General features: G+C 56.5%; 3 protein-coding genes and 1 long non-coding RNA gene across 11 annotated transcripts; 2 read left to right on the top strand and 2 right to left on the bottom strand.

Moving 5' to 3' along the window:
* Positions 1-3715: 3715 nt before the first annotated feature.
* On the bottom strand, positions 3716-9830 carry LOC132437901 (uncharacterized). Of its 2 annotated transcripts, XR_009522115.1 has the most exons (4): positions 9684-9830; positions 9416-9578; positions 7148-7219; positions 3716-6755 (listed from the first exon to the last, which is right to left on the bottom strand). It is a non-coding gene; the product is annotated as an uncharacterized lncRNA (long non-coding RNA). The 2 variants fall into 2 exon arrangements; XR_009522114.1 differs by having other exon boundaries at positions 9416-9830.
* On the top strand, positions 8590-11823 carry IGFALS (insulin like growth factor binding protein acid labile subunit). 2 transcript variants are annotated; one of them, XM_060031480.2, is made up of 3 exons: positions 8605-8699; positions 9065-9328; positions 9837-11823. In XM_060031480.2, the coding sequence occupies exons 1-3, from the start codon at positions 8684-8686 to the stop codon at positions 11639-11641; spliced, it is 2085 nt and encodes a 694-aa protein (XP_059887463.1). In that variant the 5' UTR covers positions 8605-8683; the 3' UTR covers positions 11642-11823. The 2 variants fall into 2 exon arrangements, with proteins under 2 accessions (XP_059887464.1, XP_059887463.1); XM_060031481.1 differs by lacking the exon at positions 9065-9328 and having other exon boundaries at positions 8590-8699; positions 9837-11821.
* An 897-nt stretch (positions 11824-12720) lies between these two features.
* Positions 12721-18147, bottom strand: NUBP2 (NUBP iron-sulfur cluster assembly factor 2, cytosolic). 2 transcript variants are annotated; one of them, XM_060031478.1, is made up of 7 exons: positions 18088-18147; positions 15490-15608; positions 15197-15395; positions 14294-14448; positions 14068-14178; positions 13893-13962; positions 12721-13335 (listed from the first exon to the last, which is right to left on the bottom strand). In XM_060031478.1, exons 1-7 carry the CDS (start codon positions 18101-18103, stop codon positions 13190-13192), a joined length of 816 nt encoding a protein of 271 aa, XP_059887461.1. In that variant the 5' UTR covers positions 18104-18147; the 3' UTR covers positions 12721-13189. The 2 variants fall into 2 exon arrangements, with proteins under 2 accessions (XP_059887461.1, XP_059887462.1); XM_060031479.1 differs by having other exon boundaries at positions 15197-15341.
* Positions 18148-18530: 383 nt separating this feature from the next.
* On the top strand, positions 18531-24722 carry SPSB3 (splA/ryanodine receptor domain and SOCS box containing 3). Of its 5 annotated transcripts, none has more exons than XM_060031474.1 (7): positions 18531-18628; positions 19907-20044; positions 22948-23066; positions 23147-23334; positions 23414-23516; positions 23594-23719; positions 23948-24722. In XM_060031474.1, the coding sequence occupies exons 2-7, from the start codon at positions 19980-19982 to the stop codon at positions 24280-24282; spliced, it is 936 nt and encodes a 311-aa protein (XP_059887457.1). In that variant the 5' UTR covers positions 18531-18628; positions 19907-19979; the 3' UTR covers positions 24283-24722. The 5 variants fall into 5 exon arrangements, with proteins under 5 accessions (XP_059887457.1, XP_059887456.1, XP_059887455.1 ...); XM_060031473.1 differs by lacking the exon at positions 18531-18628 and adding an exon at positions 18653-18905; XM_060031472.1 differs by lacking the exon at positions 18531-18628 and adding an exon at positions 18655-18905 and having other exon boundaries at positions 22892-23066.
* The last annotated feature ends 509 nt before the right edge of the window (positions 24723-25231 follow it).

Raw genomic sequence — 25231 nt, 5'->3', positions numbered from 1 at the left:
GCCTCAGTTTCTTCCCGGGCACTAGTATAAACAGAGCCCAAGCATTTTCTTCACTAGTTCCTGATCCCTGACCCAGTGCCTGCCTGCTTCCCTCTGAGGATTTTTATTTTAAAGTATTTCCTGACTGCTCAGTTAACTGTCTGGGTGGAGGCTCCGTCTCTCACCAAGCTACACCTCTGTGCATTTACCCTGACTCTCTGGGAGGTGCCCCCAGGTGGTGGTCTTACTTCCCACAGCCAGCACACTAGGTCCTTGCTGCTTTTCTGACAGCCACCCACCTGACCTGTGTGTCATGTGCTATCCCAATGTGATATATTTCTCTCCAGCTGTAACACTGCTTAGATTTTAGGAGTGACTGTATTTTACTAAACAGAACTTTTAAAACTTATTTAAATTGAGGTGAGATTCACACAACATACAATTAAGTTTATAATTCAGTGGCCTTTTTTTTTTTACTTTCTTGGCTGCACTGCACAACATACAGGATCTTAGTTCCCTGATCAGGGATCAAACCCGTGCCCTCTGCATTGGAAGCACAGAGTCTTAACCACTGGACCACCAGGGACAACAATTCAGTGGCATTTCGTACATTCACAATGTTGTGCATCCCCCACCTCTCTCTAATAATCTGAAACTTTTAACTATTAATCTGTCAGTAAAACTGTAAAAGGAGAGGCTTTTCCTGGACCATCCACTTCTATGGACACTGGTTCTGAGTTGGGGCAGCAGAGAGGCCTGGAGAAGAATTGGATCTCAGTGGATCTGGGAGAGAGCCTGGCCCAGGTGCTGTGGATCCAGAGAGGAAGGCTGGTCCTGCAGCCATGTGTGTCCCCAGGGTACACACACCTGTTCCACCGTGTCTCAGTCAGTCCTCAGCAAAGGTCAGGGTCACCTCTGCTCTGGGGCCCTTAGGCCCATCTGGGATTCCACTGAGGTGGCAGAAAATCAGGTTCCTTCTCTTCCTTTCTTCTCCAGCCTTTCTCCTGCTCCGTAGCTCAAAGAAAGAGTTTTCTTATTCTTTGTCAGAATATTTTCTTAGGCCAGAATCTTGACTTTTTAAGGTTCCAATAATCTCTTTTCTTTCCTCTGATTTCTGTTCTAACAACCCTCTTTTGAAGGAATGAATACCTCATGTCTAGTCTGAATGGTCAGGGACCAAAGAATTTTAGAAATTCAAAGATAAAATAAGTAATTCAACAATGATGGAGGGATTCCCTGGTGGCACAGTGGTTAAGAATCTGCCTGCCAATGAAGGGGACATGGGTTCGAACCCTGTTCTGGGAAGATCCCACATGCTGGGGAGCAACTAAGCCCGTGCACCACAACTACTGAACCTGCACTCTACAGCCCATGAGCCACAACTACTGAGCCCATGTGCCACAACTACTAAAGCCCGCGTGCCTAGAGCCTATGCTGTACAACAAGAGAAGCTACTGTGATGAGAAGCCTGCGCACTGCAACGAAGAGTAGCCCCCACTCTCTGCAACTAGAGAAAGCCTGTGCGCAGCAACGAAGACCCAATGCAGCCAAAAATAAATAATTTAAAAAAAACTCTTAAAATAATGGAGATTCTTTAATAGTCTAGTTGATAACAGGACACTGTCACTCAACTGAACCTATTTATAGAACATTCCACCAGCATTTTCAGGTGCTCATGGAACATTCTCCAGGATAGACAATATCTTAGACTACAAATCACAATGAATTTTAAAAGACAGAGTATACTTTGTAATTTCAAACTCCAGTGGAATTAGATATTTACAACAAAATGAAGCCTGGAAAACCCCCAAATGTTTGGAAGTTAACACATCTAAATAGTGTGTGGGTCAAAAAGAGTGGAAATCAAAACACAAAATTTGTGGGATGCAGCTAAAGCAGTGCTGGAGGAAAATGTATATAGCTTTTAAACACCTGTATGAGAAAAGAAGAAAGGCCTCACAAAACCTAGGCTTCTACCTTAAAACACTAAAGAAGAGCAAACAAAACCCAAAGGAAGCAGAAGAAAAGAAATAGTAATGATTAGCAAGGAGATCAATGAAACAAAAAACAAAAACCACTGACCAACAAAGTAACACACAAATACCAAAATCATGAATGAAAAAGGGTACATCACTACCAATCCTACAGAAATGAACAGGACTTACAAAGGAATACTAGGGAAACTATACCAACAAATTAGATTTTAGATGAAATGGACAAATTCCTTAAATTGATTTAACAAAAGTCTGAAGTCTTCATGCAAAGGAAAGCTCAGGTCCACATGGCTTCACTAGTGCATTCTATCAGTAACACTAATCACTCACAAACTCTTCCAGAAAATACAGGAGGGGACACTTCCCAACTCATTCTATGAGGCTAATGTTATCCTGATACCAAACAAAACGAGAGATCAATGTCCCTCATGAATACAGATGTAAAATCTTTAAAACGTTAGCAACCCAAATACAGCAACATTATACACAACCAGGTGGGATTTATCACAGGAATGCAAGGTTGGTTAAACATCTAAAAATCAATTAACATAAACCACAGTCATAGAATAAAGGACAAAATCCACAAGATCATCTCAGTGGATGAAGGAAAACATTTGACAAAATCCCACACCTGTTCGTGATAAAAAGTCAACAAACTAGGAATAGAAGGGAGCCTCTTCGACCTGTTTAAAGGACATCTGTAATTTCCAAATGCTGCTGTATCAAATCATTACAAACTTAGTTGTTTAAAACAACATAAATGGGGACTTCCCTGGTTGCGCAGTGGTTAAGAATCCACCTGCCAATGCAGGGGGACACGGGTTCGAGGCCTGGTCTGGGAGGATTCCACATGCCGTGGAGCAACTGAGCCCATGCGCCGCAACTACTGAGCCTGCGCTCTGGAGCCCGCCAGCCACAGCTACTGAGCCCACGTGCCACAACAACTGAAGCCTGTGCACCTAGAGCCTGTGCTCCACAATGGGAGAAGCCACCACAATGAGAAGCCCACGCACTGCAATGAAGAGTAGCCCCCGCTCGCCGCAACTAGAGAAAGACTGCACGCAGCAATGAAGACCCAACGCAGCTAATCAATCGATAAATAAATAAAAGAAATAAACCACACAAATGTATCATCTAACAGTTCTGGAGGTCAGAAGTCTGACATGAGTCTCACTGGACTAAAAGTGTCCACAGAGCTGGTTCCTTCTTCAGGCTCTAAGGGAGAATCTGTTTCCTTGCCCTTTCCTGCTGCTAGAGGCGCCTGCATTCTTGGCTCCTGACCTCCTTCCTCCATCTTCAAAGGTCAGCAGCTGTGGGTTGAGTCCTTCTCTCATTGCCTCACACCGACCTCTTCTGACGCCCTCTGCCACTTTAGAGGACACTTGTAATTACAATGGGTCCACCTGGAAAATCCACATTAATCTCACTATCTTAAGGTCAGCTGATTAGCAACCTCAATTCCCCTTTGCCAGGTAACCTGACACATTCATGATTCCAGGGATAAAGACACAGACATCTTTGGTTTGGGAGCATTATTCTGCCTGTGACAGCATCAATGAAAAACATAAGCCAGCATCATAGTTCACAATGGATGACTGAATGCTTCCCACTAAAATCAGGAACAAGGCAAGGATATCTGCTCTTGCCACTTCTCAACATTGTACTGATGTGCAATAAGGCATACACACACACACACGGCAGTATACATATTGGAAAGGAGTAAAAATAAGTAAAAATGTCCTTATTCACAGATGGTGTGATCCTATATGTGGCTTATCCTAAGGAATCCAGATACACACACATACCTGGAACTAATAAGTTCAGTAAGGTCCTAGAACACAAGATTAACAAGAGAAATCTGTTGTATTTGCACATACTAATGACAGTCTGAAAACGAAATTAAAACAACTCCATAATAGCATCAAAACTAACAAAATACTTAGAAATGATCAAAATTAGTGCAAGATTTATACACTGCAAACTAAGAGAAAGAAGATGTAAGTAAATGGAAAGATCCTATAATCCTTGATTAGAAGATCTTTGTGATCTTGGGTTAGGCAAAGAGTTCTCAGACACCACACCAAAATCATGAGCCATGAGAGAAAAAAACTGATAAATTTTGGACTTCATTAAAATAAACTTTCGTACTTCAAAAGACAACATGAAAAAAAGGCGACAAACCACGAACAGAAAAATATCTGCAAATGTTATCCTTGATAATCCATAATATATAAAGTCTCATATCCATAATATATAGTGTTGCAACTCAGTAAGGAGTCAACTCAGTTAAAAAATGAACAAAAGTCTTGAACAGACACTTCACCAAAGAAGAGATAAGAATGCCAACAAACACATGAATAGGTGCCCAATATCAATTGTCAGAGAAACAGAAGAGCTAAAAAACAAAAGAAAACAAAACTGACCATACCAAATAGTAGTGAGGATGTGGAATTGGAATTCTCGTAATTTGTAAAATGATACAATCATTTTGGAAAACAGTTTTTTAAAAACTAGACATAAATGCTATGTGAACCAGTAATTCCACTCCTAAGAATCTACCCAAGAGGAGTGAAAGCTACGTCCACACAAAAACTCATACACAAATGTTCATGGCAACATTATTCATAATAACCCCAAAATAGGAACAAACCAGATGCCTATCATCTGATGAATGAATAAACAAATGTTGCAAATCCATAAAACAGAATATTGTCCAGCCATAACAAGGAATGAAGTACTGATATACACTATGTAGATGAACCCTGAAAACATGCTCAGTGCAAAAGGTGAGATACAGAAGGCCACCGATTGTATGGGGATGTTCTAAAGCTGGACTGTGCGTGTGGCTGCACAGCTGTACACATTTACTAAGAATCACTGAATTTTATATCGACAGTGGGTGAACTTTATGGTGTGAGAATTGTACATCAATCAAGCTGTTTTAGAAACAATCGTTGGGTAAAGGCACCACAATTAATACTTTATTACATTATCCCAACATACTTCTAGAAAAATATTTCAGCTTAGACAAAATGAAATGAAAGAGGAAAAAAGATAACACTTACAATAGTATCAAAAGTAACAACCGGGCTTCCCTGGTGGCGCCGTGGTTGAGAGTCCGCCTGCCGATGCTGGGGACACGGGTTCGTGCCCCGGTCCAGGAAGATCCCACATGCTGCGGAGCTGCTGGGCCCGTGAGCCATGGCCGCTGAGCCTGTGTGTCCGGAGCCTGTGCTCCGCAACGGGAGAGGCCACAACAGTGAGAGGCCCGCGTACCGCAAAAAAAAAAAAAAAATAACAACCAGGGCTTCCCTGGTGACGCAGTGGTTGAGAATCTGCCTGCTAATGCAGGGGACATGGGTTTGAGCTCTGGTCTGGGAGGATCCCACATGCCGCGGAGCAACTAGGCCCGTGAGCCACAACTACTGAGCCTGCGTGTCTGGAGCCTGTGCTCCGCAACGAGAGGTCACGATAGTGAGAGGCCCGCGCACGGCGATGAAGAGTGGCCCCCGCTTGCCACAACTAGAGAAAGCCCTCACACAGAAACGAAGACCCAACACAGCAAAAATAAATAAACTCCTACCCCCAACATCTTCTTTAAAAATAAAAAAAAGTAACAACCACCTACAGGAAAAAAAAATCTAAAAAATATATGCAAGATCGTAACATGGAAATCTACAAAAACACCACTGAAAGAAACTGAAGACGACCTAATTATGCCATGTCCACAGACTGGAAGACTCAAACTGAAACACAAGTCAAACCTGGACAGGCTGCTCCCACCGTAGACAAGGAAACACATGGACCACGAAGAGCCTGGAAGCTCTTGCAGACAGAGGAGGATCTGCTCTGCCTCCATGGTTCAGGGGGAGCCCAGAAAGGGCCAGGCTATGCGGCCCCTGACCACGTCAAGGGTGGCGTCCAGGAGTGAAGAGGGAAGGAAAGCCACTGCACTAAATGTGGGGAGGCGATCATAACCCACCAAAAAGAATGAAACTTGAGCATCACCTCACTCTTAGGAAGTGAAAGGGTGGCCCAAAGACGTCACAGAGAAAGGTAGGGCAGTGACGCGTTCACACAGTATTTTAAGAGAATACACTCAAGTCCATGTGCTGAACGGGACCTGAAATCATGATACATACATCAGCCTAGATAAAAAAAACTTTTTTTGCAGTTTTTCCATTTAAGGAACACCTTATGAGACCATGTTAAAATTAAGAACTCTCACCAGAATCACAATGAAGAGAATGGAGGCAAACCACAGTGCAGAAGACAACACTGGCCACACATACCTAACAAGGGGCTTGCATCCAGCATACAGTTTTAAAAAAAACATAAGTTACACTGACAGCAAAAGACTTAAACATGTACTTTACAGAAAAGGACAATCCACTGGCCAATGAACCTCCCTGTGAACAGCTGCCATCATTAGTGATTGAACAAACACAGGACAATGAAAGCCACTGTCCCCCCACCTTCAGGGCTGAGAAGACAGGGTGGGGGTGGTGTTGAGGGCACCCCTATTGGCTCCAGGAAGGTGTGACCCCTAACTACCCCGGAAGGGGTTGGCCTTACCTGCAAGGATGACACAGGCTGGTCCCAGTGGGTCCACTCAGGACCACAGGAACGCACAAGGGCCCCACAGGGTCGTAGCACCACGACAGGAAGGAGGGAAGGGATGCTATGACTTGGCACACGAGTGGCTGGGCCTGGGGCTTCTGTACAACACCATTTCCACAAAGACCAGAAACCAGACTCCTCGGGGGGACCCTCAGGGGGTAACTGTAAAGAGAGACCAGGGCAGTAGTCAGCCTGGGTCAGGACTGGCCGCTTTGGGGGAGCAGGGACAGAGCTGGCCCCGGGCGGCCAGAATAGAGGTCTTTTCTGAACTCAGCAGGCTGAACACCAGTGTTACTGCAGGACTCGAGAAAGGTTTACAAATACCTAACCTGCCTGCCACAGTCCCGATAAGGGTTCTCTGCCACACAAGCTCGACTGGGGATTTACAGGAAGTTTCCAGCCCCAACCCTCCAAGTGTGAGGAGACAGGAATGCTAACCCTCCTTCCAGTCCACGTGCGTCTGGCCCGCATGCCGAGAGCTTCCCAGTGAAGAGGCCCCATGGCCCCGGACTCCTGCTGAGTCCGCACTTTCTACTGTGTAAATGTATGTTTACCGTGTAAATTTCTGGGTGTGGACTTTCTCCCTGCGGATCTATAATTTCTCAGAAGAGAAGCTGAGAAACGACCTGGAAAAAAATCAAAGCTCAATAAAGGGAGGAAGACAAAGCCGCCCCTCGGCACTGCTGCAGGATGAGCTGGGGAGGGGGCGCCACGAGGTTGGGGGCGGGGCCGGCCTCCAGCCTCTCCTGGGCCCGGACAGCTCCTGCGTACCTCACTTCTTCTCTCCTCACCCATGCACCTTTCAGGAGGCAGACCTGACTCCTTCTCTGCCTCACCAAGAGGTTCAAGAGTCTCCTAAAGCTTGACAAGCCTTGCCCTCCCCAGACTCAGTTTTGCCTTTTTCAGTGCCTTCTGGCCCCTTCCCGCACAGGCCCCCCGCCCCAGGCAGAGCAGAGGGACTGGTGGGCAGGCACGTCTGGCAGCCAGAGGAAGGGTCCTCAGCAAAGGAGGAAGGGGTGGCTGGAGGGCAGCATGGTACCTGGCAGCCTGGGGTAGATGTGGTCAGATCTGGAAGAGCAGAGCCCAGGGCTCCCCAGGTGGAGGGGAGGATGGTGCCCTGAATCAAGCAGCCACACCCCTTCTTACCATGTCTGACCTGTGGCTGACCTCAGGCTGGGCACTGGGTACCTGTCCCAGGGCCTGTGCAGTGCAGGGTGGCCGTGGCCCTAAAGGAGCCCTGAAGGGCAGGATGGGGCCCACTGCTGGTGGGGGCTGGTCTCACAGCCACAAGACCTCGCGCCCGAGGCCAGCCATCCCCCACTCTCTTCCTGGGAGGACATTGTTGGGGAAAACAAACACAAAGTGGCCGGGGCCCTGCCAAGCATTCCTAGAAGAGGCTAGGGGGAGGGGCAGTGGCCAGACAGCAGCTGACCCTGAGGTCACGGGAGAAGCCAAGGCTGGGCCAGGCCCCTGGGAGCTTGAACAAGGACCCCACCCAGGCAGTTAGGAAATGGGGAGGAGGGGGGGAGTGGTCAGCATGCCGGGGGTAGATGGGCAGGCCCATTTGGAGACGTGTGGTTCCTGCTTAACTCCCACATGGCCATCTGCTGGGAGGGAAGACCCTAGGAGCCCCCTGAGGGGCCCCTACCCACAGGCAGGGCAGCTGGCTGAGCACCAGCTCCTCACAGGCTGCTCCAAGGGAGACCCCCCCCCCAGTATTGCCTGCAGCCCCAGCTCTGCTCCACCCAGCCCTGCAGGGGGATGGGAAGATGGGGGGGTTGGGAAGATGGGGGTATGGGCCCCTGTTGTCCCTTAGAGCTGCACCCCGGGCCACCTTGCACCCTGAAGATGCGTCAGGGCAGATGCAGCCCCCAGCCTGTCCCCTGTGCCATCTGCACCCTGGGCCCCAGTGCTGATGCTGGCAGCCCGGCAGGAGGGGGTTAATGGAGCTGGGGCCAGCAGGCTGGGCTGGCCAGTGACAAGGGTGCTGGCTGTCCCAGAGGCAGTGGGGAAATCCAGAGGGCAGGAGCAGCCGGCCCCAACAGACGCGCCCCACTCCCTGCCCGCCTGCGGACTGCTCTGCACGAGGGATGGCCCTGAGGAGAGGTGAGGCCCCCACGTGCCCCAGCCACTCACTTCGGGGTGGGGGCGGCGACCGTGTGCCCCCAAGCTCACTGGGGTAGGGGCTGCCCCCAGGGAGGGCTCAGCTTTAGGTGGGCTGGGGCTCTGGGAGCCCATGGGGGAAATGTGGCCACTCAGGGTGGTGGGGTGCCTGGCCCTGGAGAATCGCTGTTGCCTCCTGCTCCCTCCTCTCCTACCCGAGGGCCCAGGCTGGCAGCGCAGGGGAGGAAGGGCACCCACACTGCTACCCCAGGGGCCCTGCCTTAGACCCTCCACTGGGCCAGGGCATGCTGCCTTCCCAGCTGCTCGGAGGCCAGTCCATTGCCACTCTGTCCCCTCTCGGAGCCTAGCCCAATCCAGCTGGCGTGTCCACCCTGGGACCCGGAACTCTCAGAGACCAGAGAGAGGCCTGATGTGGTGGGCAGCCCAGTGCCCAGTGGAACTTATGGGGATTGTTGCTGTGAAGCCTGGCATCCTTTGTCCTGTGCCACTACCCAACCTCTGGTGGGTCAGTGGCCTGGGGTCCCCATCTGCCCTTGAGGCCTGCACCCTCTTCCTCTCCCCACACCAACACTGGGCCAAGTCCCTGGGTGCATGCCGGACACACTATGGAGGTGAGTACCCCCCAGTCAGGGGTCTAGCTGGGGCAGCGGGCATCCAGCTCACTGTCCAGACAATCAGGGCAGCAAGTGCATACCCACCCGAGCCTGCTCCAGAACGTTCTCTCACACTTTCCTCCAGGCCTGCCTGGCAGCCTAGCCTGGCTTGAGTGTCCACTTTGGGGACGCAGATGAACACACGGCCTAGTGGCCAGGTCCCCAGCCTTCAGTTTTCTCTGGAACAGGCACTGCCACCCCGTTGGTCCTGTGGGGTGGAAAGGGCAGTTGGTTTTGAACCAGAGAACATCGCAGTCGTCCTGCCTGGTCTCCGCTTCCCATTTAAGTGGGGGACCCAGATCTCAGCCCATACCTTCTCTGGTCCGGTCAGCAGTGCCTTCTCTAAATAGTTGTGTGCTGTGGTCCAGGTGTGTGGCTGAGGCCTGGAAGATTCCATGTCTTGCTTGCCCTGGGCTTACATCCTGGGCTGCCTCAGTGCTGCCTCCCCAAGCCCCTCTCCCCACAGGAGGCCCGGCCCTGGTGGTGCTGCTAGTCTCCTGGGCAGTGCTGGGCTCCCACAGCCTGGAGGAAGTGGAGTCCGCGGCACCAGCAGACCCTGAGGGCCCCCAGTGCCCAGCCGTCTGCTCCTGCGGCCACGACGACTACACAGATGAGCTCAGCGTCTTCTGCAGCTCTCGGAACCTCACGCAGCTGCCCAGCGGCATCCCGGACGGCACCAGGGCCCTGTGGCTGGATGGAAACAACTTCTCCTTCATTCCCGCGGCCACCTTCCGGAACCTCTCCAGCCTGGGCTTCCTCAACCTGCAGGGCAGCGGGCTGGCCAGCCTGGAGCCACAGGCGCTGCTGGGCCTGCAGAACCTGTACCACCTGCACCTGGAGCGGAACCAGCTGCGCAGCCTGGCAGCCCGCACCTTCCTGCACACGCCGGGCCTGGCCTCGCTCGGCCTCAACAACAACCTGCTCAGCCGGGTAGACGAGGACCTCTTCAGGGGCCTTGCCCACCTCTGGGACCTCAACCTGGGCTGGAACAGCCTGGCCGTGCTGCCCGACACTGCATTCCAGGACCTGGCCAGCCTACGCGAGCTGGTGCTGGCGGGCAACAAGCTGGCCTACTTGCAGCCCGCGCTCTTCTGCGGCCTCAGTGAGCTCCGCGAGCTGGACCTGAGCAGGAATGCCCTGCGGAGCGTCAAACCCAATGTCTTCGTCAAGTTGCCCAAGCTCCAGAAGCTCTACCTGGACCACAACCTCATCACCGCTGTGGCCCCAGGTGCCTTCCTGGGCATGAAGGCGCTGCGCTGGCTGGACCTGTCACACAACCGCGTGGGTGGCCTCCTGGAGGACACCTTCCCGGGGCTGCTGGGCCTGCACGTTCTGCGCCTCTCACACAATGCCATCGCCGGCCTACGGCCCCGGACCTTCAAGGACCTTCACTTCCTGGAGGAGCTGCAGCTTGGCTACAACCGTATCCGGCAGCTGCCGGAAGAGGCCTTCGAGGGCCTGGACCAGCTGGAGGTGCTGGCGCTCAACAACAACCAGCTACAGGAGCTCAAGGCAGGCGTCTTCCTGGGCCTCTACAACCTGGCCGTCATGAACCTCTCTGGCAACTGTCTGAGGAACCTTCCAGAGCAGGCGTTCCAGGGCCTGGGCAAGCTGCACAGCCTGCACCTGGAGGGCAGCTGCCTGGGCTGCCTCGGCCCACACACCTTCACCGGCCTCTCGGGGCTGCGCCGGCTCTTCCTCAAGGACAACGGCATTGCGGCCATCGATGAGCAGAGCCTGGGGGGGCTGGCCGAGCTGCTAGAGCTGGACCTCACCTCCAACCAGCTCACGCACCTGCCTGGCCAGCTCTTCCAGGGCCTCAGCCACCTGGAGTACCTCCTCCTGTCCCGCAACCGGCTGTCTGCGCTATCGGTGGATGCCCTGGGGCCCCTGCAGCGCATCTTCTGGCTGGATGTGTCGCACAACCGCCTGGAGGCGCTGCCTGAGACTGTGCTCGCGCCACTGGGGCGGCTGCGCTACCTCAGCCTCCGGAACAACTCGCTGCGGACCTTTGTGCCGCAGCCCCCCGGCCTGGAGCGCCTGTGGCTCGAGGGCAACCCCTGGGACTGCGGCTGCCCCCTCAAGGCCCTGAGGGCCTTCACCCTGCAGCACCCGGGCGTCGTGCCCCGCTTCGTCCAGGCCATGGCAGAGGGAGATGACGGCCACCAGCCGCCCGCATACGCCTACAACAACATCACCTGCGCCAGTCCCCCCAGCATCTCGGGCCTTGACCTGCGCGACATCGGCGAGGCCCACTTTGCCCACTGCTGACCCAAGGCTGCCCTGCAGTCTGGACGGGCCCTTGCCACCCCAGGGGACATGGACCTGGGACCTGTGGGCCCCAGCCTGGTCCCTGAGGGCCTGACCGGGAGGGTCGGGGACACAGCCTCCCCAACTATCAATTAAAAGCAACCCAATAAATGTGGCCACGTATGAGGTTGTGCGGGGAGCTCAGGGAGGGAGGAGTGCTGGCTGGGCCGCAGGCCCCTCTATGCCATGCCTGCCCCACCTCTGGCTGCCTTGGTCCCACATGCCCAACCACAACCCTTCCTGTCCCGTGCCCAGACAATTCTCGTCCACTAGTCCCCAGGCCCCATCCCCACCTGAGGAGCGGGGGGCACTTACTCAGGTCCTCCAGGAACCTCGGCATCTCAGCCCCCTTGCTGGGCAGCGTCCTTGGAGGTGGCCTGGTCCTGGGAAGCCGGGGCCCAGCTGCTCCTGCTGGGGCCAGCCTGGGGCCAGAGGGGGTGCAGACCCTCACTCTCCAGGTCCCTGTGCTCCTGGCCAAACCCCTCAACAGTTCTGCCCCTGCTCCCCCCACCCCCACAAGAAACATCCATCCTTGGTACACTCCTCGCCTCCCCATCTGCCCCCAAGAAGTGATATCTGAGGGCTGCTTCCCCAGGCCCCCTGCCACCCGTGCCCCAGGGACCGTTCCACATTCTCTACTGAGCACCCCACTTCTCCCATTGGGAAGAACAGCACACCATGCCACCATCCTGCTTTCCAGAACCTCCCCCTCCTGGCCTTCCTTGAAGCCGTGCAGGGAAAACTCCTGGGACTCTGTTTCACACTCACCTTTCTGCTCTTCAGCTCAACCCTTCAGGCCCACAGCATGGAGGGCGGGGCGGGCACTTAGCTCTCACTGGGCCAAGCACGGCCACTCACACATCGCAAGTTACCTGACAAACTCTCCCCAAACGTATCTTCACCAGAGTCTCCAGGAGCCTGTCGCTGACAGGGCTGTTGGCCCAGTTCCTGGGACTTAGGGAGTGGACACTGTCTGCCACAGGACGTGGTGACACTAAGCCAGAGAGGCGGGACCAGAGCAGAATGATCTAGAAAGGTCAGACCTGTAACCACGGCGGTGGGACGGGTTTATTTTGGGCTCCTCTGAATTACAAGTTTGACACCTTCCTGGGTGCTGCTGCCTATTTCACCAGGATTATAGGCCCAGCACGCTCCCAGACACACAAGCTTTGTGAACAACGTGGAGACTTGGCTGTCGGGAGCAGCCCGTCTATCTGGGGCATGTGAGTACTGAGCTGCACCACCAGGGAGGTCAGGCCACGGCATCGCGACCTCACGCTATCCCCGGGCCCTGCCACAGGCCGACCAGGCGGAACCACTGACTGTCAGTGGCTCTGATGCTGAGATGCTGCTGAAGCACCAGAAACGTCCAGGGCAGGCCCACGGGGAGAGGAGCACATAGTGACGGCAACCCAGGGCCACGGGTTTCAGGAACTGTGCCACCGCCTCTGTTCCAGGCTGTGAGCATGAGCCCCACAGCACACAGAGGAGACACTCAAACTGCCTTGGTCAGGAGAGTCCAACAGGCGCCTCATTCAGAATCTTCTGGGCTATGCAAGAGAGCGCAGGAAACGCGGGGCTCTCGGGGAACCCCTGGATGAAGTCTCGGCCCTCCTCCAGGCTCCGCGTGAGCTCGGGGTCCAGGGGCACAGAGCCTGGGAGAGAGAAATGAAGGGGGCAGAGAAGGGGCCAGGTGGTGAGAGCAAAGCCCGGGGCCGGGAGGCCACGTCCACACTCCCCACGGCCCAGGAGCCCACTGGCAGTGCCGCTTTAACCGAGAGCAGACACCTCTTGCTGAGGTGCCTGGCAGGAATGTACTCTTGGCCTCAGTTTCCACTGGAACGGCCAGCAACCCACCCAGCAGGCCCGGCCCCACCACCTCTCAGGCTCCGGCCACTGTAAGAAAGCACAGGGTGAGTGCTGGGGACATGGTCCCGTGCCACTGGCGTCCCTGATACAGGCTTGCAGAGCCTCGGCCGCCCCTCTGCACCTCCGTGGTCTCAGCAGGTGTCTTAGCCGCAGACACCTGCTCAAAGCCTGGGGGGCTGCCTCTCTCCAGTTGGTGGGAACCAATTTGTTAGAGATGAGCTGACACTCGCAGCTCAGGGAGGACAGGACTTTCCACCCTCCTCTCCTCTTCCCTGGGTGCAGGAGGCGTAGAGAGGTAAGGCCACCTAGAGCAGGGGCCCCGGGGCAGCCCTGGCTCGCTTACCCAGGAAGGGGACTCCAGCGTGTCTGGCCAGCTCTTCGCCGCCTCCCCTGGAGAAGACGTTGGTGCACTCCTAGAACACAGAGGTGAGGGGTCCACCTCCAGGCCTCTCACCACCCTCAAAGGGGATAGGCCGACCACCCACACCCCCGACTTCCTGCGACTTCCTACAACTCACCGCGCAGTGTGGGCAGACGAAGCCGCTCATGTTCTCCACGACCCCGATCACCCGCAACCCCACCTTCTTACAGAAGGTCAGCTCCCGCCTCACATCCCCCACGGACACTGCCTGGAGACCAGGAAAGAGACGGGACCAGCTGATGGGCATCCCGAAAACTCAGCCAAGATGAGCGGAAAGAGTAGGGCAAAGCGCCTGCCCCAGGGTAAGGGTGCTCCCGTAGTACCTGGGGCGTGGTGACCACGAGGGCCCCCAGGGGGCTGTAGGGGCGCAGGGTGTCCACCACGGCCATGTGCTCATCAGAGGTCCCTGGGGGCGTGTCCACAACCAGGTAGTCCAGCTGCCCCCAGGCCACATCGGACACAAACTGCTTTATCAGTGCTGTGGAGACCCAGGGTGGCCCGGGGTCGGGGAGAGAGCAGGCGAGGCAGGATCTCACAAAGGGGTCACACGAAGCCCGCTGCCTCCTCCCAGCCCTGGGGCAGGGTGGTGTCTGTGGGTTCCGGTACAACCGGGCACCCCGAGAGCTGCGTGTGCCATTCCTCACCAGGGGCAGGATGAGTACAGCAAGGTGGGGAGACCCTTCCCACCCCACCCCACCCCTAGGACTTCTGATCGGGCCTTAGCTGAGGATGGCTAGTGCGGATCCTCCTGGGGTAGGCATCTGTGCCTGAGAGAGGTGGCCTGTGGTGGAATGCCACGCCGGTGTGTCCTGGAAGCAGCCCCCACCCTGAGCTTGCTCTCACACCCGGCAGCCTCGCTCTGCCCACCAGAGGGAGTTTAATGCCATCTGCTTGTTCAAAGGCACCAGAGCCCCACCAGGCACCCCACACTGGGTGGTCTGAGCCCCAGGGGATGGACCAGATGGCTGAAGGCTTCACAGCTGAGTCTCATGCTCTTGCCCCCCAGGCCCGCTGTCCGAATACTTGCGGGCTGACTGCTTAGGTGCACAGCGGGAGAGTCTTGGAAATGAAAAGGCCAGCACTACTGTCTTTCGAACTTTACCCGAGGCTGGTGCTGTGGGGGGAGGGCTGTGTGGAGGAGAGCCAGCAGCCCTGGGGCTTCTGCACCAAGAGGGCAGCTGGGGAGGCCAGCAGGCTGACAGTGCTGTCTCCTGTCCGGTCATTACCGTTCTTCTTGGGGCCTCTCCACACCACTGCCTCATCCGGCTTCTCTAGCAGGAAGCCCACAGACATGAGGGAGATGCTCTGCTCCTGGTCCACGAAGACAGGCACCCAGCCACTGTCACACTGATGCACAGCCTTGCCCTGCACCTGGAGCATGCGGGGGATGCTGGGGCCACACAGGTCCACGTCGAGGATACCCACCTGCAAGGAGGCGGGACGTCCACGCGGCATGCAGGGAACCGGCCAAGGCCCACAAGGGGCAGGGGTGGCGGCTCAGGAGATGGGAGGCACTCACCTTCTTGCCCGCGTGGCGCAGGGCCAGGGCCAGCTCCGTGGAGATGGTGCTTTTCCCAACACCCCCCTTTCCCGAAAGAACGAGGATGATGTGCCGGACGCCAGCCAGGTTTCCAGGCTCTAGTCAGAAGGACAACAGGGGAGGAGGGCAGGGCTCTCCTTCATACCAGCTGCCCTCCATGTTCATTCACTGCGGGATCACCAGATATTCCTACATCCCAGATCCTGAGACCAGGGCAGTCCTGAGACCTGCTCCATCACCCCGGCGTGAGCAAACACGCCCCTGTGAAAGGGCTTCCAGCAGGCCCCAGACCCAACCTACCAGTTCCTCAAAAATGGCTGCTCCCACTCTGTCTGGAGTGGGGCTGCTGGGGCAGGAAATGCCTCAAACTGCTCCTCTTTCCAGCATGCACACCTGTGAGCTCATGTGCACCTGTGAGCTCATGCGCACAAGGCCAATTCAAGCCAAAGACTCCCAGCTGATTCCAAGGGAAATGGGTGGAGACTAACGTAAATAGGGTGCTCGTTACAGTCAGGAGGTACATCTGTGCCAGGGCAGCACTCACGGCTCTGAGGTCTGACTGTAGGTGCCCAACCCCCTCCCCTGGGGTCAGAAGAGGCACTCAAGGCAGCCCTGGCCTCCAGTTCTCAGGAGGGAGGCCACAGGTCTGGGGAAGCAACCACAATCGTGTGGGTGCGGATGTCAGGTCACCTGGATGGCTGAAGATCGTGCCTTCAGAAACCCTGGGTACGCAAGCGTGGCCAAGGCATCAGTGCCATGCCCCAGGCAGGCCCGGGTCCAACCACTCTGGGAAGCCCTGTTGGTCGCTCTGCCCCAGCTGCTCTTCCTTTCAATGAGCCTGAAATGCCACCCTGTAAATACTCACCATTCCAATCCCTGCCTCCCCACAGCGGCTGCCATCTGCATACAAACAACCCTCAAACCCCCGGCAAAATGCCCACCTTCTTGCCCCAGCGCCCTCAGGACCTCACCATCGAGACTCCTGCCTGGCCTGCAGCAAGCTGCTCACTCACTCCACCACCCTCACTGCATACCCAGGTCCCCAGGAGGGGCTCAACGAAAGGTGAGTAAACACTGTCCCCCCTCCTGACCCATCTCTCATGGGTAGGTTCAAAGGCCCCCGCCACCAAAGCCTCCCTAGAAACTCAGAGTGCTCCTGGCCTGGCTTTCCAGCAGGTCCTTGTCACAAGTGCGTTCTAGCGCCTGTCCTGGGTCTCCGTCTGGTACTGGGGGCCGAGAGATCTCGTAAGGTGACAAGGAAAGGGCACCCCCCCCAACCACGCAGATCATTGCCTACAAATACCTTGGACACCATGCCTCAGGCCACCTCTGCATCAACTTAAAAGGCTATTACTTAAATTGCTTTAATATCAAAAACTACTTGGGAATCAATTTCACCTTTCTTTGGTGTGGGGAGGGGTGCTCTGGTAGAAACTAGGGAAAGAACAAGCCAGATGTGGGTCCTGATTCCTACTCGCCCTTTGTGCGGGTGCTGCACTGCCAGGCCCCTAATAGTGAAGACTTGCTCTCCTCACTGGTGGGACTGGGGAACTTTATCTGCTTGAGCATCACACAGGACACTGCTGCTCCCAAGTCACCGCTGCTCCCAAGTCACTGCTGCTCCCAAGTCACTTCTCACACAACAATCCTTAGGAGCCAACCAGAAGAAACTTCCACTTATAAATATACTGAAAAAGTTTATAAACAGATCATCAACGATAATCCGAGTGCCTATTAAATGTGAGAGGCAAAGGAAAGCAGTATCTCCCCATGGAGGGAAGTAAAGGGCCCTCTGTATGGATAAAAAGCCCAGTCAAACCTTAAGTTTGGTTCAACCAAACCATGACTATTTGATACGCTGGACAAATATGGAAGTTTTTATATGTAAAAAATCCTTCCAGAAAAATAAGAGGGACAGCAGGAGTTGCCTCTGGGCACAGGGAGGTTTACTGCAAAGCCCGTTAGGCTTTTGTACTTTCCTACTTTCCATGTGTACTTCCCCCTTAGTTAAAAGAGAAACTTTCATCCATCAATCTAGAAGCTATTCCTCTCACCTTGTAGCAAGTCTGCCCTTATCATAACAAACTTTTTCAGGTTTTTCTCTCCAGTATTACGTTTATAATCCAATGGATGAATGCAGCGTTGTAAGAGCTTTGTGCTCATGGTACCAGACCTGAGATCTTTTGGAAGATAACGTGGTTAAGCTGTGAGAATCCTATCGTGCCCAATGTACGTATTCCATCCCACGCAACTTCCCTTTAAATTATATATATATATATACACACACACACACATACACATATATATATATATATCAAGGCTTAAAAGACAAAATAATACTTCTACAAACAACTGCGAGTATGTGACGTTCCAATTTCTCCTTCTTAGAGTTCCTTATTCAAACAAGACTTCTTTCTAAGCGCCGTAATGACGCACGCGAGCACCTCTGAGACCTTTACACTGTAAATAAGACGGTGTGCTAAAACCCGGAGCCCTGACCAGCAGCTGCGGGCCGGCCCCTTCCCTCTTCCCTCGGTGCCCGCGGACCGAGAACGCCCCGCAGGCCAGCGCACTCACCTCCTGCCGCCTCCATCCCACCCGGGTGGTCGTATGGCTTCCAGCCACTTCCTCCTCGCACAGTCCGCCTCCCTGCCTGAGTGAAGTGCCTTCGGACCAATGGGCAGCGCGACCCCCCCCACGACTCCTCTTGATAGGCCCACTTGCGCTACCCTCAGCCAATCAGATCGCACGAGGGGTTCACGAAAGTTCCGGCGCAGACGACGTACAGGACCTGGACCCACTTCCGTGTCAACGCCCCAGCGTGAGGCCGCTTCTTTTCCTCGCCCCGCGTCCAATGGGCGTGCGGGCCTTGTCTCCGACCGCTTGAGATGTGGCCAATGGGGACGTCGGGTCAGGATTGACAGGTCCAGCAGCCTCTCAGCAAGAGGCGTGTGCCACGAGGACCGCCCCTCCGCCGTAGCCCCGAGCCGCGCACGCTGCGGGGCCAATGCGGCGCAGGGGGCGGGCCGCGAGGGCGGGGATTGTTTACGTCTAGCTCCGGAGCGGAAAGTAGGGCACAGCAGGCCGGGTTGAGCGCAGCGGCGCAGGGCGGCTGCAGGTGAGCGGCGGGCCGCGTCCGCGCCTCCCTGGGTCTCCCGGGCCCGGCCGCCCCGCCCGGCTCGACCCCGCCGCGCCCGCCGACCTTTCGGAGCTGCGGGCGGCGGGGCCGGCGCGCCTTTGTTCCTGCGGCGGCATCGGCAGCGGCAGGGCCGGGCGAGGCTGCCGAGGCGCTGCGCCGCAGACCGGGCGGGGCGGCGGGCGGGAGGAACCCCGCAACCCCACCGATCCTGAGACAGTGAGATGCCTGATGGGGAAGCAACCCCTACTGCAGCGGGGTCAGTCTCGGGGTCGTGCATTGCGCGTGCACGGCCTGGCGCTTACTGTTGCTGCGGCGGTGGCGGGCGAGGATTAGGCCGGGCCCACTCTGGCCAGTTTCAGTAACCAACCCTGGTCTGCGGACGGGCTCCTATCCCTCAAAAGCTCTGTCTGCGCTAATTCACTGCCGCCCCTCGGGGTCGTGGCAGGGCCCTTCTGGGGATTTCAAACCAGGGCAGAGCCGGGAAGTAGACGATCACAGAGGGCGACTTATTACTGTAAGTCGGGCATGGAAGTTGAGAGCCAAAGAGGGGAGGGGAAAGCGTTGTGGGCAAAGGGCTGGAAAGAGCTACCAGCCGGAACAGGGCCGGAACTTGTAGGCTTTGTAGAATATTGTACTTTATTCTAAGAACAGTGGCAAGCCCTGAGGAGTTAACTCGTTAATTTAAAATTTTAAGATTTGTATTTCAAAAAAAGCTCGGTTGTAGTGAGTGAAGTGGGAGGAGCCAGAGCGAAGACGAGTTGTGTGCGGGTGGGGCAGGCAAGGTGGCAGCAGGGGTGGAGAGGGATTCAGGACATGTTTTGGAGACGGTGTGGGGCGCGGAGGGCTGTGAGGCCGTGGTGGGAGGGAGGGAAGAAGTGTTGGGGATGACTGCTGTGTGTCTGGCATGAGGAACTCGGAGGCTAGAGATGCCGTTTGTCAAAATGGAGAATGGAGGAGGGGCAGGCAAGGTTTGAGATGCTTGAGGGATGTGCAGGAGGGACACTTGCAATCCTGAGGCCGAGCTCGGAGAGGGGCTGAGCTAGGCATTTGAGAGTCATGGATGTCAGGATGGCATTCCATGCTCTCCACCTGGGTTTCATCAAGGTACTCGGATACTGGAGTGAGGTATGAGCTTGTGAAGAGAGTTCCGGACCCTGGGTGGGCTGGCACAGTCTGGGGGCCAAGTGCAGGGGGTGCTGGGGGACCTACTGGTGTGTCATATGTCTTTCTTTGCTCAGACCTTGTGCTTCCTTCCAGATCCTGCCCACCATGGCCAGGCGCCCACGGAGCAGCAGAGCGTGGCATTTTGTCCTGAGTGCAGCTCGCCGAGATGCGGATGCCCGGGCCGTGGCTCTGGCAGGGTCCACCAACTGGGGCTACGACTCTGATGGGCAGGTAGGTTCCAGTGGGTGAGCATGGTGGGCATGGCTGGACTAAATATTGCCTGAACTGAGACTGAAAGAGAAAGATGCCTCTGAGGGCAGAAAACAGGGCCAGGCTTGTCGGACCGTCCCCTGCGTGCACTCTGCTTCTGCTTCCCTAGGCTCTTCACACGGTTAAGGACACACGTGGCCCTGGGTAGCAGGACCTCAAGGCATATACTACGTTCCTCTGTAGACTTTTTTCTTTGAGGAGGGTGTCAGTGGGTACTTTGGTCAGTTCATTTAACGAAAACTTCTCCATTCCATTTACCCAACCGCTTTTCAAGGGTAGCTGTTGTTACCTCTGTGTGCAACCTTCTGGACGTTTTCTCTGCCTGTTGAAGTCTGTACTCAACGTTTGTGTATATGCATCTAAAAAAATAATTTTGATCTTTAAAGACCGACATTCCTGAGCCTTCCTGTGCTCAGGACCCTGAGCTCTGCAAGGCCCAGTAATACAGAGGCCGTGAGGAGGGCGGCTCAGCTGTCTGTCTGCAGTGGAGGTTCCTGATGGACCTGAGGGGTTTGCAACCAGAGCCTCACCACGCTGACTCCCGCCACAGGGGTGGGGTGGTGGGGCTCTGTGGCCTCTGTGCCTGCCGTGGGGGGCATGTGGGGAGGGCTTCACAAGTCAGTTTCCTGAACCTCTCAGATCAGAGCTGGGCTTTGGCTTTGCCCTGAGTCACCTCTGTTGTTTTCAGGGTGATCTTCGGGTGACTTGGTTCTGCTCTGTCACAGCCACCCTGCCTGGGTGCCCTGGCTCAGCCAGGTGTCTGGGTGGGGACGAGTGCCTATCCTCCCCAGCCCTCAGTGAGGGCAGCTGAGTCCCGTGGAAGCACCAGGGCTTGGGGCAGAATTGGAGGCGACATCCTGGGTCCCCTTCCTGGGGCCTCCCTTAGCTCCCTGCCTGGGCCAGCGAGAGGCCTCGGCCTGCATTCCTGTCCCGCCTCCAGCTTCCACTGACCACGTGGCCTGGAGCAGTCTTTTCTCCTGTCTGTCTCTGCCTCTCTGGCTCATCGCTGTGGGTTGTGGGAGGCGTCCAGGGGCTGGGGGTGCAGTGTCTGATACACACCTGTGGCTCATCCGGTCACCTAATGGGCCCGGGGTACTTGTGTGCACGTGTGGATGGAGAGAGCGTGTCACCCCAGCACCTTTGAAGGCCGAACACACATGTCCTTGTCTCCGCTGCTCTAAGCTCTCCTTACAGCTTGTGGTGGGGCCGGGTCTGCCCTCTGCACAGGGGGGTTGTGTGGTGGGTGCCAAGCAGTATGACCCCCGGGGCCAGCAGTGCTCAGGTCTGTGCCCCTGGCTCCTGACTCAGTGGGAAGGGATTGTCTCCTCTGGCAGCAGTGGGCCTGCCTTGGCTTGTGGGGGATCGCTCTTCCCCGTGAGCGGGGTGCTTTGGGCCTGCTGCCACTGTCCTCGCTGGCGTCTGTCTCCAACTGGGGCTCGGCCTCCTCGCTCCCTGAGCTGTCTCTGCCATCGGTTCCCAGAGCTCCTGTGTGGCACTTGGGGCTGAGTGTAATAACAAAGGAACTCAGTTCCGGTGGGAGGAGGCAGGTGAGCAGGACCCAGGAGAGCGTCAGGGAAGCCTACGAGAAAGGAAGAGAAGGAAGAGGACGCAGCATGAGAGGCTGAAAGAGCCTCTTTGAAATGGTATCCAAAAGCCATCCAGGGGCAAACAGACCCCCACTCCTGCCCCATGGGGACAGGGGTGGACAGGGCAGAGGAGGAGGCTGGGCAAGGAGGGGGTCTTATATTCTCTGACGAGAGTTAAGTCTGTGGGCTTTGTTCTCAGGGCAGCAGGATTCTCAGGGCAGCAGGATTCCCAGGTCTGAACAGGTCACCCAGACCACTGTGCAGAGGGCATTTCCGCGGGGCCCAGAGCAGCACCCAGAGGCCAAGAGAGTGAGGGTGGAGGCCAGAGCCCCACCAGGACCCCAGGCGAAGCTGGGAGGGCTCAGAGAGCAGGCATGCAGAGGCTGCCTGCACCCCTGGGGCCTGAGACTCCAGGCCCTCACTGGTCGGCCAGATGTCAGAGCCTGGGTGGGTGTCTTGAGGGGCCCACGTGGCTCCAGAACAGGAACAACAAGGTGTACAGAGGCACCCTCACTGGCCTCCAGGAGGGTCTGTGGGTCAGCTGGTCCCCGGAGCCAGACCAGCTCAGCCTTAGCATCTGGCCCCTGGGCCAAGATCAGGCCCTCAAGGCTTGGAGTCCATTCGGTGAGGACTGAGAGCCACACGCAGAGGGCCAAGGCCCAACTGAATGTTTTCCTGCCACAGCCTGAGACCATGGGGCTTGCTCGTCAGGGTCCTGTGATGGGGGTTGAGAGCACACCCTTGCACGGACAAGGGGACCACGGCCATCGGCCCCCCTGGAGCCCAGCTGCTGCCACGGGGAGACCAGGTGCCTTCATTAGGTCAGCAACGGACTTTGCTGTCACGCTCCCATTTATCACAATCTAGATGTTCTCTGGACAACGACGATGGCTAAACATGCAGCCCTGTCTTGGGGCTTATTAGTGGCTAGGCCTCCGGGGCCCTCCACTCCACTCCCAGGAAGCCACCGGCGTGGTAGGCCTTTGGCAAGGAGGCCCCCTTGCAGCTCCTGAGCCAGAAAAGATGTCCAGGGTCACTGTGGCTGGCTGGCTGAGCCCTTGAGACCTGAGGAGGCCCTTTGAGGCCAAAGCCCCAGATCCCTTCCTTGGGGCGTGCGGCCGTTCACCCGTGGGCCTGGGGTGGGTGGCAGGGCAGGTGGGGGAAGGGGTCGGTTGGGCCGGCAGAGGGCAGGAGGCAGGAACAGCTGGCCCTTTCCCCTCAGCACAGCGACTCAGATTCCGACCCCGAGTATGCATCTCTGCCGTCATCCATCCCCAGCGCCGTGCCTGTGACTGGGGAGTCCTTCTGCGACTGTGACAGTCAGAGTGAGGCCTTCTGCGGCAGTCTGCACACCGCCCACCGGGGCAGGGACTGCCGCTGCGGGGAGGAGGACGAGTGTGAGTGTGGGGGCCTGCGGCGGGTGGGCGGACCTCTGGGCTGGGGGGAGCCTGGCGAGCCTGGGCCTCTTCTCTCACAGATTTTGACTGGGTCTGGGATGACCTGAATAAGTCTTCAGCCACCCTGCTGAGCTGTGACAACCGGAAGGTCAACTTCCACATGGAATACAGCTGTGGCACAGCGGCCATCCGGGGTACAAAGGAGCTGGGGGAGGGCCAGCACTTCTGGGAGATCAAGATGACCTCGCCCGTCTATGGCACTGACATGGTAAGTGGCCGGCAGGGTTGGGGGAGGGGTGCCGGGCACCTTGGTCCCCAGCCCCCTCTGCCAGTTCTGCCGTTTCCAGATGGTGGGCATCGGGACATCGGACGTGGACCTGGACAAGTACCACCACACGTTCTGCAGCCTGCTCGGCCGGGACGAGGACAGCTGGGGCCTCTCCTACACGGGTGCGTGGGGCCCCCAGGGTGGGCAGGGCTGGGGGGCCCCGAGGCTGCAGGGCTCACCCCGACCCTGCTGCCCCCAGGCCTCCTCCACCACAAGGGCGACAAGACGAGCTTCTCCTCCCGGTTCGGCCAGGGCTCCATCATTGGCGTGCACCTGGACACCTGGCATGGGACACTGACCTTTTTTAAGAACAGGAAGTGCATAGGTGAGGAGGTGACTCTGACACATGCCCGCAGAGCGTGGCTGCCACTGAGCTCCTGGTGAGGTTGAGGGCCCTGAAAGGCTATCCTTGCAAGGCCATCCTTGCATCCCTGAGGTCTCGGGGTCCCCAGAACCGGGCAAGGCCGGGGGGTAGGTGGAAATCCCAGCATCCTTCGTCCCCTTAGGAGAGCCTGAGCTTAGGGTTCAGGCTGTGCCACCTCCCCACCCCCAGGAGTGGCAGCCACCAAGCTGCAGAACAAGAGGTTCTACCCAATGGTGTGCTCCACGGCGGCCAAGAGCAGCATGAAGGTGATCCGCTCCTGTGCCAGCATCACCTCCCTGCAATACCTGTGCTGCTACCGCCTGCGCCAGCTGCGGCCTGACTCTGGGGACACGCTCGAGGGCCTGCCCCTGCCGCCCGGCCTCAAGCAGGTGCTGCACCACAAGCTGGGCTGGGTCCTGAGCATGAGCTGCGGCCACCGCAAGCCCCCCACACCCTCGCCCATGGCCAATCCCAGCAGCCCTGAGACCCGGCGCTGCCAGAGGAAGCGCTGCCGAAGGACCTAGCTTGTTTCCCAGTGAAAACTGCCTTCTACAGCTGGGATGGCGTTTTCTCTGTTTCTCCCTTTGGACCACCCCCAGGGCAACAGCAGAGGGAGGACTGAACCAAGGTTTGTCTCGGCTGCCCCCCTGCCACCCGAGGCTGGGAGAGGCCTTGCTACAGGGGCTCCGGGGCCATTATCCCTGTGATCCGGAGACCCGGACTTCCTAGTCTGTCTGCTTCCTGTGCCGGGTGTGGGAGCAGCCACTTTCCTTCTCAGAGTCTCTGGGGAGCTGCTGCCCCAGCATGTCTGGACTCAGGCTGCAGGCCTGGGAGGCTGGTCTGCTGCCTGTGAGGAGGACGGCTTCGTGAGAGGTCGGCTCTTCCTGCTGTCACCGCCGGCCTTGGGTTTTTCTTAACTTGCTTTGCATGTTGTCAGCTGCTGTTCCTCTCGTCTGAGGCTGAAAACGACCGTAATAAACTTAGAGTTTATGTCTGATGCTTACATACCCATGGAATGAAAGGGGTCGGACTGAGGCCTGGGGCTCACAGGTGTCCACAGCTTTTCTCCTGTTGTGGGGGGGCGGGTCACAACACCCTTGAGGAGTCACGGCCTGGTTCTCTTTTCTCCCTCAAGACCTTGTCTTAATACTTCTCCTTTCTGAAGGGGCCTGCCTCCCCCGCCCCCGCAGCCTCCAGGTGACCGGCATTTGCCCTGTGGGGCCCTGAGGCTGCCCAGCCCTTCCTGCCTGTCGTAGCTGGCTAGCAGCCCCTCTGCCAGTGTGTACAGGGCCCAGGGCATATGAGCCCTGCCCACATCTTCTCCAGACTTTCCAGCTGGCTTGGCATCTCCTGGAGAGAAAGAATTTCCTCTTCTGCCCATCCCAGTTACACAAGAACTTTCTCTGCTGCCCCTCCTGCGCCCCCATCTTGGGGTCAGACCTGTCTGAGAGCCCCGATGCAGGTCATACTGAG

This window comes from Delphinus delphis, chromosome 15, assembly GCF_949987515.2.
Source record: "Delphinus delphis chromosome 15, mDelDel1.2, whole genome shotgun sequence".
Classification (NCBI taxonomy): Eukaryota; Metazoa; Chordata; class Mammalia; order Artiodactyla; family Delphinidae; genus Delphinus; species Delphinus delphis.
Note: the sequence above shows the minus strand (reverse complement) of the source record. Positions and strands in the feature narration are given on the sequence as shown.

Excerpts from the sequence above, each read along its gene's own strand:
- IGFALS (XM_060031480.2), top strand. Across the intron at positions 9,329-9,836 it reads ATGCCGGACACACTATGGAG|GAGGCCCGGCCCTGGTGGTG; the intron begins GTGAGTACCCCC and ends CTCTCCCCACAG.
- NUBP2 (XM_060031478.1), bottom strand. Across the intron at positions 15,396-15,489 it reads TGCGCCACGCGGGCAAGAAG|GTGGGTATCCTCGACGTGGA; the intron begins GTGAGTGCCTCC and ends GCCTCCTTGCAG. Across the intron at positions 13,963-14,067 it reads TCGTCTGCCCACACTGCGCG|GAGTGCACCAACGTCTTCTC; the intron begins GTGAGTTGTAGG and ends TCTGTGTTCTAG.
- SPSB3 (XM_060031472.1), top strand. The coding sequence starts at position 19,919 with ATGGCCAGGCGCCCACGGAGCAGCAGAGCGTGGCATTTTGTCCTGAGT. Across the intron at positions 20,045-22,891 it reads GCTACGACTCTGATGGGCAG|CACAGCGACTCAGATTCCGA; the intron begins GTAGGTTCCAGT and ends CTTTCCCCTCAG. Across the intron at positions 23,720-23,947 it reads TAAGAACAGGAAGTGCATAG|GAGTGGCAGCCACCAAGCTG; the intron begins GTGAGGAGGTGA and ends CCCCACCCCCAG.